Source organism: Gorilla gorilla, chromosome 12, assembly GCF_029281585.2.
Source record: "Gorilla gorilla gorilla isolate KB3781 chromosome 12, NHGRI_mGorGor1-v2.1_pri, whole genome shotgun sequence".
Taxonomy (NCBI): Eukaryota; Metazoa; Chordata; class Mammalia; order Primates; family Hominidae; genus Gorilla; species Gorilla gorilla.
Window position 1 is genome coordinate 138742501 of NC_073236.2, and position 16899 is coordinate 138759399.

Genomic DNA, 16899 nt, shown 5'->3' on the forward strand with positions numbered 1-16899 from the left:
CCAAGAGGGTGAAGCGGGATTAGAAATCTCTTAGTTTCTATCCCCGTACTATTCCTTCATACCACCTGCTTCCCCAGGGGCACATCCCAGAGACACCACAGCTCTTCCTCTTTTCTGAGCCTCTTGTGAAGCTTCCTCACTTGCAAAATGATTGTGGATACTTTTCAAGCACAGACATTTCTCTTGTTCTTAAGTATTTCTTCACTCTCTATTTTCTGAAACACACATGCTATGGGCAGGAGCCTGGCTCAAATCCAGCTTTGTCAAATGGTACCATGTGGAAGAACAGCCAACCATCATCCGAGCCACTTTTGTTTTAAAAGGATGAATTTCTAAGAAGCGTGGACGTGCTATGGGCTTTCCAGAGTGAAACAGAGGTTGAGACACTAGAGCAGGCAGAGTTCTAAGGCAGCCCCCAGTTCTCAGACCTTGGTGGAAACATCTGCTCCAATTATTCAATCAACAGAAACTAGGTGTTTCTGTGAAGGGATTCTGCAAATGCAATCAACGTCTCAACTCAGCTGACCTTGAGTTAGGGAGATTTATGCAGGGGTACAGCCTGAACACATGGCCCTTTACGTCTGGGTCTAGAGGTCAGAGTGAAGGAAGTCATAGATTGGAGGCTCATGGGGTTACCTGTTACCTGCTGCTGGCTTGAGGGCAGAGGGTGACCATGTTAATGAACATGGTGGTCTCTGGAGGTGGAGAGCAGCCCTTGGCTGACAAAGGTGGGGAACTGAGTCCTATAACGTCAAGGGACTGAATTCTGCCAGCAACCCTGAGTGAGCCTTGAAGATGGGAACACAGCCCAGCCGACACCTTGATTTCAGCCTGGTGAGATCCCAAGCAGAGGACCAGCCGGGCGCTGCCGGACTCCTGACCCATGAGAACTGTGAGATAATAAAACAGTCTTGTGTTAGCTGCTAAGTTTGCACGGGTTTGTTACATGGCAATAGAAAACTGATATGGTAAAGACAGACAAATCTCTAGCATCTCCACCACCATGGCCACCCCATCAACAATGCTTTTCTTCACCTGATGTCACAGAAGTGTCTGCATAACAGACATTTCTACATAATAGAAATGTACATACATTTCTACATCCAATGTACTACATTTCTACATAATAGAAATGTAGACTACATAATGCCTACGTAAGCCAGTAGTCAGGATCGCATGATTATGCTAAGTCACCTGTGATGCTGCATAACGACCTGCCGAGTGTCACAGGACAGGGGTTATTTTCCTGTTGGAGAACTTGAGGGAAAGCCCCACTCTGTGGCATCTGCTGATGTCCATTAGGAAGAATGCTTATGTTTTTATGTCTTTTTTAGTTTCATCTCAATACTCTCCCTTCAAATTCTTAGTGAACAATCTTTTCTGGTACTGTGTAGCCAATGATTTAATCCTTATTCACAATGACACATAATTTATCCAAATGAATAGTTCCCATTTTACCAAAGAACCACTTGAGTATAAGCTTGATCTGACAATGGAATGGAGGAAAATAACTTCTGCCAGTGCACGGGCTTGTAACAGGTTGGAGGCAAATGGAAATAAAAACAGTTGCACTTATTACACGTGATTTGTATCATATAAATACATATTTAAAATGAATTAGACTTAAGTATGCATCTACTCTTTACAGTCTTTTTTTAAAAAAAAAAAGAACTGAGGAAACTAAGGAACCTCAACCATCATTGGTCTAATTACTTAACAAAAGAAAAGACCCAAGGGTGATGTCGGCACATGGTGGAATGGGAAGTACCCCTGCTCATATTCCCCACAGCAACAATGAAGGGTGAAGGGTGAAGGGTGAAGGGTGAAGGGGAAGCAAGCTTGGCCCTTTTTCACATGGCAGCAGGAGAGAGAAGAGTAAGGAGCGAAAGGGAAAGAGCCCCTTATAAAACCATCAGGTCTTACGAGAATTCACTTGCTATCATGAGAACAACATGGGGGAACTACCCCCATGATCCTATCATCTCCCACCAGGTCTCTCCCTAGGCACGTGGGATCAGGAAGATTACAATTCAAGATGAGATTTGGGTGGAGACACAAAGCCTAACCACATTACTACTGTTCACACAAAGACCCAGAGGGACTCGCCTGTCTGTGCCTCCAACATGCTGGCGGGTTCCCATCCCACTGTAGATGCTGAACGGGCCCTGGACAATTATATGTCAACAGATTAGATAACCTGAGAAAATCAACAAATGGGATCTAATTAAACTAATGGGATCTAATTAAACTAAAGAGCTTCTGCACAGCAAAAGAAACTACCATCAGAGTGAACAGGCAACCTACAGAATGGGAGAAAATTTTTGCAATCTACTCATCTGACAAAGGACTAATACCCAGAATCTACAAAGAACTCAAACAAATTTACAAGAAAAAAACAAACAACGCCATCAAAAAGTGGGAGAAGGATATGAACAGACACTTCTCAAAAGAAGACATTTATGCAGCCAAAAAACACATGAAAAAATGCTCACCATCACTGGCCATCAGAGAAATGCAAATGAAAACCACAATGAGATACCATCTCACATCAGTTAGAATGACAGTCATTAAAAAGTCAGGAAACAACAGGTGCTGGAGAGGATGTGGAGAAATAGGAACACTTTTACACTGTTGATGGGACTGTAAACTAGTTCAACCATTGTGGAAGACAGTGTGGTGATTCCTCAAGGATCTAGAACTAGAAATACCATTTGACCCAGCCATCCCATTACTGGGTATATACCCAAAGGATTATAAATCATGCTGCTATAAAGACACATGCACACATATGTTCAATGTGGCACTATTCACAATAGCAAACACTTGGAACCAACCCAAATGTCCATCACTGATAGACTGGATTAAGAAAATGTGGCACATATACACCATGAAATACTATGCAGCCATAAAAAAGGATGAGTTCATGGCCTTTGTAGGGACATGGATGAAGCTGGAAACCATCATTCTCAGCAAACTATCGCAAGGACAAAAAAACCAAACACCGCATGTTCTCACTCATAGGTGGGAATTGAACAATGAGAACACCTGGACACAGGAAGGGGAACATCACACACTGGGGCCTGCCGTGGGGTTGGGGGAGGGGGGAGGGATAGCATTAGGAGATATACTGAATGTAAATGATGAGTTAATTGGTGCAACACACCAACATGGCACATGTATACATATGTAACAAATCTGCACGTTGTGGACATGTACCCTAGAACTTAAAGTATAATTAAAAAAAAGAAAAAAAAAGAATTAGTGTAAAATATGCTTTTAAAAATGTTTAAAAAATTCCTAGAAACATATAACCTATCACGATGGAATTAAGAGGAAATAGATCATCTAAATAAATAATAACAGGTAAGGAGATCAAATCAGTAATAATAATTAACAAAAATAATAAATCTTTCATCAAAGAAAAGCTGAAGACCAGATGTCTTCACTGCTGAATTCTACCAAATAAATAGTGAAAAACATACCAATTCTTCTTAAATTCCTCACAAAAAATTGAAGAGTAGGGAGCACTTCCAAACTCACCTTTATGAGGCCAGCATTATCCTAATACCAAAGCCAGATGAGAACTTCACAAGAAACAAAAATTACAGGCCAATATCCCTGATGAACATACATGCAAACATCTTCATCAAAATACTAGTTACCTGAATTCAATAGCACATTAAAAAGATCAGTCACCATGATCAAGTGGGATTCATGCCTTGGATGCAAGGATGGTTCAACACATGCAAATCAATAAATCTAATTCACCATATTAACAAAATGAAAGACAAAAACCATAACATTGTATCAAGAGATGCAGAAAAACATTTGACAAAATTCATTATCCTTTCATCATCAAAGCTCTCAACAAATTAGGTATGAAGGGAATGTACTTCAACACAATAAAGACCACGTGTGACAAGCCCATGTCTAATATCATACTTAATGATGAAAAGCTGAAAGGTTTTCCCTTAAAATCCAGAACAAGATAAATATGTGCACTCTCACCACATCCATACAACATAGTACTGGAAGTGCTAACAAGAACAATTAGGAAAAAGAAATAAAAGGCATCTAAATAGAAAAGGAAGAAGTGAAATTGTCTCTGTTTGCTGATGACATAAGCTTATATATAGAAAACTCTAAAGACTCAAAAAAACTGTTAGACTTAATAAAGGAATTTAGAAAATTTGCAGGATACAAAACAACACTCAGAAATCAGTAGTATTTCGTTCACTAACAATGAACTATACAAAAAAGAAATTAAGAAAACAATCCCATTTACAGTAGTATAAAAATATAAAATACCTAGGAGTAAATTTAACGAAAGAGATGAAAGATCTGTACAATGAAAAATATACAACATTGATAAAGGAAATTGTAGATGACACACAAAAATGGAAAGATATCCTGCATTCATGGATTGGAAGAGTTAATGTTGTATACTACTTAAAATGATATACAAATTCTATGAAGTCTCTATCAAATTCCAATGATATTTTTCACAGAAATAGAAAACACAATCCTAAAATGTATATGGAACCATAAAACACTCTGAATATCCAAACTATCTTGAGCATAAAAAGCAAAGATGGAGGCATCACACCACCTGATTTCAAAACATATTACAAAGCTATAATAATCAAAACAGCAAGGCACAAGCATAAACACAGGTACATTGGCCAATGGAACAGAATAAAAAGCCAGAAATAAACCCACAGATCTATGGTCAATTGATTTCAACAAAAGTGCCAGGAACATATTATGAGGAAATGACAGTCTCTTCCATATATGGTGTTCAGAGAACTGGATATCCACATGTGGAAGAATGAAACCAGAACCTTATCTCACACCATATGCAAAAATCAACTCAAAATGGATTAAGGACTTAAATGTAAGACCTGAAACTATAAAACTACTAAAAGAAAATATAGGGAAAAGCTCCACGACTTTTATTTGGTTAATGATTTCTCAAATATGACCCAAAAGCACAGGTAACAGAAGAAACAATATCTTTGTGAGGTTTGCATGTTTGCTCTGTGTCTGTCTGCATGGGTTTTTCTAAGCACTCTGGTTCCTCCCCACAAAGACGTGCAGGTAAGGTTAATTGCTGTGTCCAAATGGTCCCAGGCTGAGTGGCTGTGGGCATGCGTGAGCCGTCCTGCAGTGGGATGGCATACTGTCCAGGGCTGTTGCCCAGCTTGAGCCCTGAGCTTCCAGCCCAGACTCCAGTCTCCCCAACCCTGAATGAAATAATTGGGCAAATAATTATCTTACTTGTTTTTATTAATCTTTCTTAAATGTATGCAAAGCTCATATTTATTTCAATGTTTAATATTTGAAGTGTTTTGATCTTTATTTAGAAGTTTGGTGATATTTTGTGACCAAAAATATGCTGTAGGAATCTAACTCTTATTTATAGCTATTAGCCTATCGGAAAATTGGTTTCTTTATAAATCTTTTCACTCCAAGTTGCAGTTTCTGAGGACCAATCAATGATGTTAACTGAGTAAGTACTGTATTGTATATTTCAAAATTGCTAAAAGAGTAGATTTTAAATATTTTCACTACAAAAATGCTAAGGTTGTGATGTTACTGACATGCCAAGTAGCTTGATTTAATTATTCCACAATGTAAAGATGTACTGAAACATAACATTGTACATTAATTATACATGATTATTATTTGTCTATTTTTAGAAAGGACCCAGAAGGTGGTGGTTATAGATTGAGGTCCTATACTTGGACAAGGACAGAGTCAGAGGGGACACCCACAGGATGCTGGCTTCCAACCTCTTCATCCTATTTATGTTTCCATTATATGATATCTAAAGGTTCCTCCTGGGCTACAGCTTACAGCTTTTGTTTTAAGATTCTAAAACTTGTTTGATTGAGAACTGACAATTTCTAAACTTATTCCTTACCCTCCTTAGACTGAGGAGCCCTCAGGAGAAGATACACAGGAATTTTAGAACTCCATCCACTGGGATCAACACACCCAAGTCTCTTCTCTTTTTCATCCCTTTTAAAATGAGACCTGAGGAGCTTACACGTAAGGTGGAGCTAAGAACAGTATCTCAGCCTCCAAATGGGACTTTACACAAATATGTTTCAGAACAAACAGGCTTTATAAAATTCATAGCTTAAGCCCTTATGCATTTTATTATTTGCCCTTTCCTGCCCATACTAAAGCTTGCTTAAAAATCATAAAAAAGTCAGCAAAGCTAGTAAGATATATTTGCATTTATAAAACAAAATATTCTTGTCTTATGAAAAATTATAAACCTTTCAGTTTGCTGTTACAGTGTGTATTGGTCCGTTCTTGCACTGCTATAAAGAAATACCTGAGAATAGGTAATTTATAAAGAAAGGAGGCTTAACCGGCTCACAGTTGTGTAGTCTACATAGGAAGCATGGCAGCTTCTGCTTCTAGGAAAGCCTCAGGAAACTTCCAATCATGGTGGAAGGCAGAAGATGAGCGAGACAGCTTACATGGTAGGAGCAGGAGCGAGAGAGAGAGAGAGAGAGCGGGGAGGTGCCACACAGTTTTAAATGACCAGATATCAGGAGAACCCACTCACTGTCAGAAGCACAGCACCAAGGGAGATTTTGCTAACCCATACATGAGAATCTACCCCATGATCTAATCCCATCAGGCCCCACCTCCAACATTGGGGAATACATTTCCACATGAGCTTTGGGTGGGGACACAGATCCAAACCAAATCAGTGTGTGATAGCTTTTGTAACAGAAACATAATCTGAGGCTCAGGCAGTCAGCTGACTTCTTGGGTTCCATTTCATTCTCCCGGATGTCACGTATTTATCCCAATGATTGTGGTATGAATGGCTTAGTGGGTTAAAATATTTTGTCACCAAGAATAACACATGTGTTTCTACATGTTCTCACGCTGCCAGAATGGGTTATCAAGTCTGCATTTAGTTAAGAATTACTAGTGATATGGTTTGGTTGTACTCCTGCCCAAATCTCATCTTGAATTGTAGCTCCCATAATTCCCATGTGTCACAAGAGGGAGCTGGTGGGAGGTAATTGAATCATGGGGGTGGGTTTTTTCCATGCTGTTCTCATGATAGTGAATAAGAATCACGAGATCTGATGGTTTTATAAAGGACAGTTTCCCTGCACACATGCTCTTCCCTGCCGCCATGTAAGACATGCCTTTGCTCCTCCTTTGCCTTCTGACATGATTGTGAGGCCGCCCCAGTCATGTAGAACTGTAAGTCCATTAAACCTCTTTTTCTTTATAAATTACCCAGTCTCAGGTTTTTCTTCATAGTAGTATGAAAATGGACTAATACAACTAGAGACCCTATCCTGTCCTCAGAGTAGGAGACATTCCATCTTATGACCTGAATTCATCCTTAAACCAAAGCTAGAACAGCCAATCTTCATCACATTCAATGGCAGATGGGCTAGGAAGTGTGTGATGAAGTTCAGTGGCTCTATTTTTCTAAAAACCCATTTAATTCATATACGCTAATAGACAAATGTCATTTCATGCACTATTTCCCTCTTTGTCAAGAGAGATACATGCCCAGATCTCTACTTGGTTCCCAAATTAACCCCAAACCAAAGAAACATGTTGTAAGAAAGGCACACGCACACATTTTAAAAGGAATTCACAGTTAGAGCACGAACTGTTAAAACATCTTGCTATATTTTACAAATGGCTATTTACCTATCCATCTATCTGTATCTCTGTAATCTATCTATATTTCAGCCCCTCTATCACTGCAATAATTCATCTGTATATCTACAGTCAGATGTTACTTAATGATGGGGATACATTCTGAGAGGTGTGTCATTAGGTCATTTTGTCATTGTGTTTACATCGTAGGGTGCACTTACAGAAACCTAGATGATACAGGCTACTACACACCTAGGCTACATGGTATAGCCTATTGGTCCTAGGCTACAAACCTGTACAGCATGTGACTATGCTGAATACTTACACAACTGTAATACAATCATATTTGTGTATCTAAATACACAAAAGCAAGTATCTGTGTATCTAAGCACATCTAAACTTAGAAAAGCGAAAGTAAAAATAGGGTATAAAAGTTAAAAAATGACACACCTGTGCAGGAAACTCACCATGAATAGAGCCTTCAGTACTGGAAGTTGTTCTGGGTGAAGCCATGAGTGAGGAGTGAGTGAATGTGAAGGTCCAGGACATTACTGTTTCCTTTTACATGATTGGCAGTGCAGTAGGTTTGTCTATGTCAACCTCACCACAAACACGTGAGTCATATCTTTCACTGTGAGGTTACGATGGTTGATGTCACCAGGCAGTAGGGATTTTCAGTTCCGTTACAATCTAATGGGACCACCATGGCATATGTGGTCTGTCCTTGACCAAAATATTATTATGCAGAACATTATCTGTCTGTCTGTCTGTCTATCTACCTATCCATCCATCCATCCACTTTATCTATCATCTATCTATCCACCCATATTCACCTACCTGTCTTTCCACTTCTCTAGCAATACACACATCTTTTACTAGGTTTGTCTCTCTTTACCAAAGATGGGCACAAATCTGAAAATCAAGCTTACTGTCCCTGTTCCTGCAATGGGATCATAAACATCCTTCCACAGACATGAACATCCTTTGTGAGAGGCTGTACAGCTAATACCAATTAATATAGAAAACGTAATTCTAACGCTTCATGAAAAGCAATGTTTGCTAGACTTTTCCTTCCATTTAAGGACCAGTAAAGGGAATTTCAGGTTGTACTGTCTGACCACCATACATACTATAGCCACACACATTCATACAGACCACACACACCACGGCCACACACATTCACACAGACCACACACATAGCCACACACATTCACACAGACCACACACATAGCCACACACATTCACACAGATGCACACACATTGTGGGAAGTACAGTGCTCAATTAAAAAAAAATTCCTTTGCTGACAGAAGGTTTGCTATTTCTACACATCTGTCTAAAGAACAGAAAAAGGAAATTCACCAACTCATTACTTGTGGGCCTTTCCACAGTGATTAAATAGCACAATTAGCCAAGCATACATTTTTCTACTCGAAAAGCTACAGAAACATCGACTTTTATAGTGACATCTTTGAAATTATTTAATTAACCAAGCTCACAAGCTAGTTAGCATTTATTTAACATAAGTGCTGGTCTAACCCTCTCATTTTATTCCTGAAGAAAAAGAGGCCCACAGAGTTTAAGTGGCATTTCTAAAAACATCTGAGACTTGGACAAGAAGTCAGTCTTTATTTCCAGTCTAATTCTGTTAGCATTTAAAACTAAAAATAGAATTTCTTTTACTAATGACTGTTTCATGAGAAGTAACCATGCCACCTTGCCCTAGATAGAACTATTCTTAGTAATAAATTCACTTTCTGATACCTGACTTCTCATTTTCTCTTTATCTTTAACTTGTTTATTCCAAATGCTAAATCTACCAGAAGACAGCACGCACACTTGCTAATGTCACAGTCAAGCGCTCTGGAGTAACCAGTGGCCTGTAGGAACTGGCAAAAGTGCACGGGGTTCATCAAATTTTCCCATCTCAGACAATGGTCACACACCTTAATTTTTCCGTTCCGGCTTTGTACCTTGAGATGCGAGCCATGGACAGAGGCACGGACAAGGTGTCCAGCCAGCACTTCTCATACCTCGGGTCCTTAGCTATGGGCGAGGAAGGTGACGATGGGGCCTGTACAGAAGAAAGGAGAATGAAGCGTCACAGAGGCAGAGGAGGCTGCATGCAGGGAGAGGCATCTGCAGGCACCTGGAACACAGAACTCAAGTCCAGCACATTTCAACTGATAAAAAGCAAGTGAGATTGTTTCTGAAAGATCTGGAAAGAAAGAAGTGCTCTTCTACCCGGATTTAAGACATTTTCTCCCGCTATTTTCCAACTGCAAATTGCACGAAAGAGAGGAAGCTGAAGGGAAGGAGAAGGAGAAGAGGGGCCTAAATTTGGAGGGAAAGTTGTAGACACAGCACTGGGTTCAGTGCATAGAGACCGTGAGAAAGACGCAAAACCAAAACAACCTGAAATGTCCACTCAGCGAGTTTAGGTCGAGAGACACACGATAGAATGCCTGATGACATTCCAACGGGCGTCCAGGTCACGGGTCTGCCTTGTTATCGGTAGCGACGACTCTGTGCTGTGGTCAGAGCCGGGCCCAGATGGAAAAGTGGTGAGGCCTCGTCGGGTCTGCAGCGCTCGACAGGAAGCCCGTCTGGGAAGGTGAAGGAGCCATGCAACCACTACAGCACCAGGCAGCAGCCCCGCGAGCGTCCAACAACGAAAGGGTCAGAGGTGGGTTCTGGGCCACAGGATGCACCCACCTCCCATTCCACGTTCTCAAAGAGGAGCCTGAGCTCTCTGAGCCATCTTGATCTCAGAGCCGGGCTCGCTAGGAATGAACCAGGTGCTGCCGCCCCAGCGACCGGCAAGAACGCGCCTCACTGGTGTGCCCCACTCACAGGTGTGCCCCACACTCACAGGTGTAACCCGCGCTCACAGGCAAGCCCCACACTCACAAGGCATTTCTGTTGTTTTAATTTGCTTCAGTGTCCACGGGAAGCACCAGCCCTGAGCTCCGGGCTCTGTGGACCGTAGGGTCCAGGGACTGTTGCACCTGGAATCCGAGCATCTGTCTGCAAGACTTTCTGTAAGCAGGGGCGCCGTGAGAAAACAGACCTGGGCTTTCTGGAGGCTCGAAGGGTGGCATGAAGTGTCTTTCATACTTGCTTGTTCATAAGTGTCAAGCTGCTGGATGTTCACTATGTATTAGAATGTTATCTGAGACTTCATTCCTTATAAATGTATACCTTACACATTGGTTAATCCACCACTTAAAGAGCCAACCCTGTCCACCTCAAGTCTCCTCTGCAGTCAGCTTTACCTGCCCAGAAATAATGTCCCTAACAGTTCTGTGCCGCTGAACTGGCTCTGGTTGGTTTGCGGTGAGAGGAGACGGGCGGCCGTTCCCCAGGGTTTCTCATGAGATCCCTGGAACCTTGGAGGCTTCGCTTCCACGTGGATGACGTTTCCATACGACTCTCTACACAATGCTCACGCTTAACAGAAAGAGTGTGTGATTTATTTTTTGTCTTTGCTAATATATAAGCCCCTTTCTCATTCTCCTCCACCTCAAATCATCTTTGCATCCCTGCCCTGGGATTTTATATGAAAGGCCTCTCCCTCAACGCAGGTGGGACGGGGGAATGGACACTGAGGGAGGTTGGAGCGCCATACACAAGAGGCGGCATCGCCATCTACAGATGTGTCAGAAGGCAGAAAAAAAACTCACACAGCCAGAGGTTGGGTTTGGGTTATCATCCTAACACTGTTTCTCTATATTTATTAATTCCGTGGCCAACAGCTCAATAGCAAAAGTGGCGATATTGGAACATTGGAACTCTGAGCTGAATTTTACAGATATTCATTCATTGTTACCCTTTTCTGTTGGGCTCTAACTTCTGGTAAGAGATTCACCTTTGGTGCCTGCACGAGAACGACACTGAAATACCTTCTGATCACCTGATATGTATTTCATATTAGCTTTGCTGAAATACCATTTGTCTACATAGACCACTGCAACCTGTGTAGGAATTCATTATAAATGACTGCATACTGCGGCACCGTTTTAGTTATCCCTATTCATTTAATTTTAACTGTGGTATTTGCATGCACAATAATAAATATGTGCCATAGGAGTTCATCCTAGTAATGCTGCTGTGTGTTTAGCCACATACTCTGTACCCCTTGTTGCTGATTCAAAGGTTTGCTACAGTGTGCTATCTGTTTGCAGAGTTACTAGAATTATACTGCAAAACCACCACTTAAAATTGCATAGAGGATTCTACTATACAATACACAATATTTAAATAAACAAAATAGTATGCATCCTTTCATAAAATCAGTTGAAGATTACTTTTCAAAAGTGTAGGATCAAAAGCAATTCCCCACTGAGAAAACCCATTTTTTCTTTATAAAATCAGGTTGCATGCAGAGCTTGTCGGTGCAGCTTTGCCTCCAGACTGTGGACTTTCATAGGACGCTTTTCACTTGGAGGCCACTGATAAACCCTGAATTTCATGTCCCACTGAATGTACTTTCCTCTGGAAAAGTATTTTGCACAATCTGGAGAAAATATTTTCTATAACCTAGCAGCTAGGGGAGAAGTCAGGTCTCTGTGAGCTATTGCTTAGCTCAGCGGGGTCAAATGCTCCCATCTACTGAGGGAGTGCCAGTGTTACCCCTCTGCAGCTCCTTCCTCTCCAGCTGCCCCAGCACACCCAGCTCTTTGCTCTCTGCAGTCACAAGCTGGCACTGACATTGGAGGAAATGCCTCCAGCGTCCTCTCCTTAGGAGAAGAGTATGTGCAGGGTGCCCGGAAAGGCCTTCTGGTCCTATGCCCGCCTTCCACACAGGCATCTCCAAAGTCAGCTCAAGGTAGGTGCTGCTCATTTGAGCAAACCCCACTCTGAGGGAGTTCATGTCCTGCAGAAAGCAGAGCCTCGTGATTCTCATCGTGGTCCCAAATCTTACATCAACTCAATAGCTTGCAGATATAATGAGGCATGTTCCTACCAGCTGATCACAAACCCTATAGCTTGTACCTGTCAGCTTTTTGTAATCTTGCTGCTTCCAACAGGAATGCAGAGCTCAGCATTTCCAGGGTTGCAAAAGCATCTGCATCTATCCATGGCAGTGGAAACCAATTTTAGATGAGGAACAAAACAGAACATGTTTTCCTCTATTTAATTTACGATGCAGTCAAAAGTTGCCAAAGAACTGACCCCCAAAAGCCATCCTGTAGCATTTATATGTGACTGACCAACCAACTCACACGGCATTTACTATGAGATGCCACAGTTATTATAAGATTGTCAATCAAAAAAATTAGAGAAAAACATTTCCCAATACACTGAATGTATACAAGAATTAGAAGAACGGATTATAACCAAAAACGCAAGCCACACACGTTTCGAAGAATGGAGGGTGAGGGGGAGCCTGTACTGGCAGCGATGTTCACGTGAGCTGCCTGGAGATGGAGGCCATCAGGTTCAGAGACTCAAAGCAAGAATTGGCATCAGGTCACTGGGCAGGTGCTCTTTCTAAAGCATTGTATTCAGATTGTTGCAGTCCCCAAGAAGGAACTTGTGAGGTTATTTTAGAAGTTTTCAAGACAGCCTTCATCTCAGACATGCAAGCATGAGCTCCCCCACTCTGCATTCTCCCAGCTCTGGTTCTTTGGGGCTGACAAAAAGTGATTTCGTCCTGAGATCTGCAACACTCACAAGATAAACATTCTGAATGGAGGTAGATCTCTAGAGGGCCTGTGCCCGGATGGGTGCATTTTGAAAACTCGAGAAAAATTGAGTACTTTTAACATACTCTTTATAAAGTTACTGGAAATGAATAAAACTAGATGAAAGCAAAAGCCTCCAAATATTTCAGCCACTTACAAGGTTCCCAGTTTAATATATACTGCATATCATCCCAGCATTTTTGCCTCCTCAAGGCATGTATGTATGGACATAAAGTAGTGTTCGGAGCACACTCTTAAGTCTACATTCTCTGATTATCATAGAAATACAACCACATTCTAGAAAAGATGGGAAATATAAAAAGGTTAAAAAAAACCTTATCACCCATTTTGTATATTTCTCATGGTCTTTTTCTATTTGGTTTTTAAAAGTTAAGATCATACTGCACATAATAATTTTTAAAGACATACAAGAAAATAATATTTTTAGATCACAGATAATAAAAAGTGGAATCTGAAGACAAATCTTTGCTTTCAGGAGGCTTCTGAGCCTTTCTGCTTTAATAATAATCATTTCTTGAATATAAAAAAGACTCCCAGTGAATGCCTGAAAACTGGGGGTAGTACCAAACCATATAGATATATACTATGCTTTTTTCCTATACACACACACTTATAATAAAGTTTAATTTATAAATTAGGCCCTCTAAGAGATTAACAACTGCTAATACAATAGAGGAATTACATCGCTATTTTGTAAAGAACGTGATGAGAATGTGGTCTCTCTATAAAGAGCTTATTTACTGTACTCCTCCGTCTCCTTGTGATGAGGGGATGGAGCGGTGTGTGCACAAGGTTTCATCAGCTACTCTGAATGTGCACAATTTAAAACTTATGATTATTTCTGGAATTTTCCATGTAATAATTCATAATGTGGTTAATTGTAGGTAACTGAAACTGAGGAAAGCAAAACTACAGATAAGAGAGGCATCAGCATACACTTGGTGTTTTAATACTTTGTGTTTAAATAAGAGGTTTGAAGCCAACTTTTTAGATGTTGCTGTATTTTCTACAGTGAATCACTGAAAAGCTTTGCACTTTTTTTGTTTGTAACTGAACTGTATTGAGGCATAAATGGCATACAATAACGTGCAGATTTTAAGTGCACAGTTTGATGAGTTTTGTCAAATATATGTAGCCCATGCAGCCCAAATCCAAATTATGAAACAGAGTATTTCTACCTCATCTGCATAACACCTACCCCCATGATACTTCCTCTGTGCCCATTTGCAGGCAATCCCTCCAGCCCAAGGTAGTCACTGATCTGGTTTCTGCTGTTATAGACTAGTTTTGCTGCTTTAGAACTTGGTATTAATCGAATGATGCACTATCACTTGTGTGTAAGCCTTTCTTCTCTCAGCATAAAGCCTGGGAGATGCATCCATGTTAATGTGTGTGTGTCAGCAGATTATTCATTTTTATCCATTCACCTGTTGAAAGAGATCTGATTGTTTCTTGCTTGAGGATATTATAAATAATGTTGCTATGCTGTCATCTAAATTTGGATTTTGAATGTTGTACGAAGCTTGCATTCCTGAAATAAACCCCATTTTTTTCATGATACATGATCCTTCTTTCGATTTGTTAATATGTTGTTGAAGAATTTCTGCATCTACATTCATGAGGGCTATTGGTCCATATATATACATATACATATACACACTACACACACACACACACACACATATACATATATATAATTTTTTTTTTTGAGACAAAGTCTCACTCTGTTGCACAGACTGGAGTGCAATGGTGTGATCTCGGCTCACTGCAACCCCAGCTTCCTGGGTTCAAACAATTCTCGTGCCCCAGCCTCCTGAGAAGCTGGGATTACAGATATGCACCACCATGCCTGGCTTTTTTTTTTAAGTAGAGATGGGGTTTCATGATGTTGGCCAGGCTGGTCCCAAACTCCTGGCCTCAAGTGACCCTCCCTCCTCTGCCTCCCAAAGTGCTGGGATTACAAGTGTGAGCCACTGTGCCCGGCCTGTGTAACATTTGTCACTCTTAATCTCAGTGGAAGGTTTTGGTATCAGTGTTATCCCAGTTTCACAGAGTTATCTGGGACTCATTTCAACCTCCTCTGTTTTCTGAAAGAGTTAGAAAAGTGTACATATTATTTATTTGAAAGAATTCACCAGTTGCAGGATACTTGAATTTTGTATAAATCTTTTTAGTCCTAAGTAGGAGATCATGGCCCAGCATTCGATCTATCTTGTTGAATGTTCCATGTTCACTTGAAAAGAAAGTGCATTCTGGAGACTTTGGATCCAGGACTCTATAAATGTCAGCGAGGTCCCAGTTGATTCATAAGGTAGTGTAGTTCTTCTACATCTTTACTAATGTTTTTGTCTATCCATCCTATCAACACTGAGCATAAAATATTAAAATCTCCCATTTTGATTGTGGATTTCTCTGTATTTTTCCCATCTCTGCCAGTTTTCGGTTTGTATTTGGAAGCTCTGTTATAAGGTACATACCATATTTACAATTATTATGTTTTCCTGATGAACTCATATTATTTTTAAATCATAATAAAATGTTCCTCTTGGGAACATTGCTTATTTTGAAGACCACTCATCAAATATTAATAGACTGATATTTTTATGGTTATTGTCTTGTTCTTTGCTTCCATTTTAATCTTAATGAGCATGTGGGATTGCCTCCTGATTCTAGCTTCAGTGAATTTTGCTGCATGTCTCTGAAGGAGCATGTAAATTCAGCTCTGGCGTTTGTATCCATAAGTGCAATTTCTGCATATTGATGTTTTTAAACATTCAGTTGTAAATGATAGTACTAAATTGTTTTTCAAAGTGGTTGCACTAATTTATATCTGCTTCCTCTATGAATGAGTATTCCCATCAATACACATCAATATACATCGTGGCAGCATTTGGGTATATGATATCTTACAGAAAATTGACTTCCAAAGATATTTGCTTTTCTCTTATAATTGATGAGTTTGAAAATCTCTTAACGTGCTAGATCATTTATTATTCTTGCTTCCTTTTCTGGAAATATTCAATTATATATTTTGTGTATGTTTCTATTTTGCTGTCCTTTATTGTAATTGTAAATATTCTTATATTCCAAATATATATATGGTTAAGTATTATATATATACATTTACAGTCACATGCATTTATACATATGTTTATATATGTCATATATATATATATATATATATATATATATATATATATATATAGTCAGCCCTCCGTATTTGTGGTTCCACATCTGTGGATTCAATCAACCACGCATTGAAAACATCTCCCACAAAAAGTTATACAAAATGATCCAAATGAAAAATAGAGAAATAGAAATACATAGAATACAAAAATAGAGAGTAGGAACTATTTACACAGCATTTACACTGTATTAGGTATTATAAGTAATCTACAGATGATTAAAAGTATATGGGAGAACGTGGGCAAGTTATATGCAAATATTATACTATTTTATATAAGGGTCTTAAGCATCTATGGATTTTGTTATCTGCAGTGTGTCCTAGAACCAATCCCCTGTGGAAACCAATGGATGACTGTGTGT

At 40.0% G+C, this 16899-nt stretch overlaps 1 protein-coding gene across 9 annotated transcripts in view; it reads right to left on the reverse strand.

The window, feature by feature from the left end:
- SNTG2 (syntrophin gamma 2) overlaps positions 1-16899 on the reverse strand; it is a 388440-nt gene that overhangs the window by 142657 nt on the left and 228884 nt on the right. For 8 of the 9 annotated variants that reach the window (XM_031008374.3, XM_055378682.2, XM_055378683.2 and 5 more), the window contains exon 9: positions 9592-9719. The exons of the other annotated variant lie outside the window; for it this stretch is intronic. In XM_031008374.3, the coding sequence (XP_030864234.3) occupies positions 9592-9719 (128 nt within the window). The remainder of the gene's footprint in view (positions 1-9591; positions 9720-16899) is intronic. 9 annotated transcript variants of the gene reach the window in all.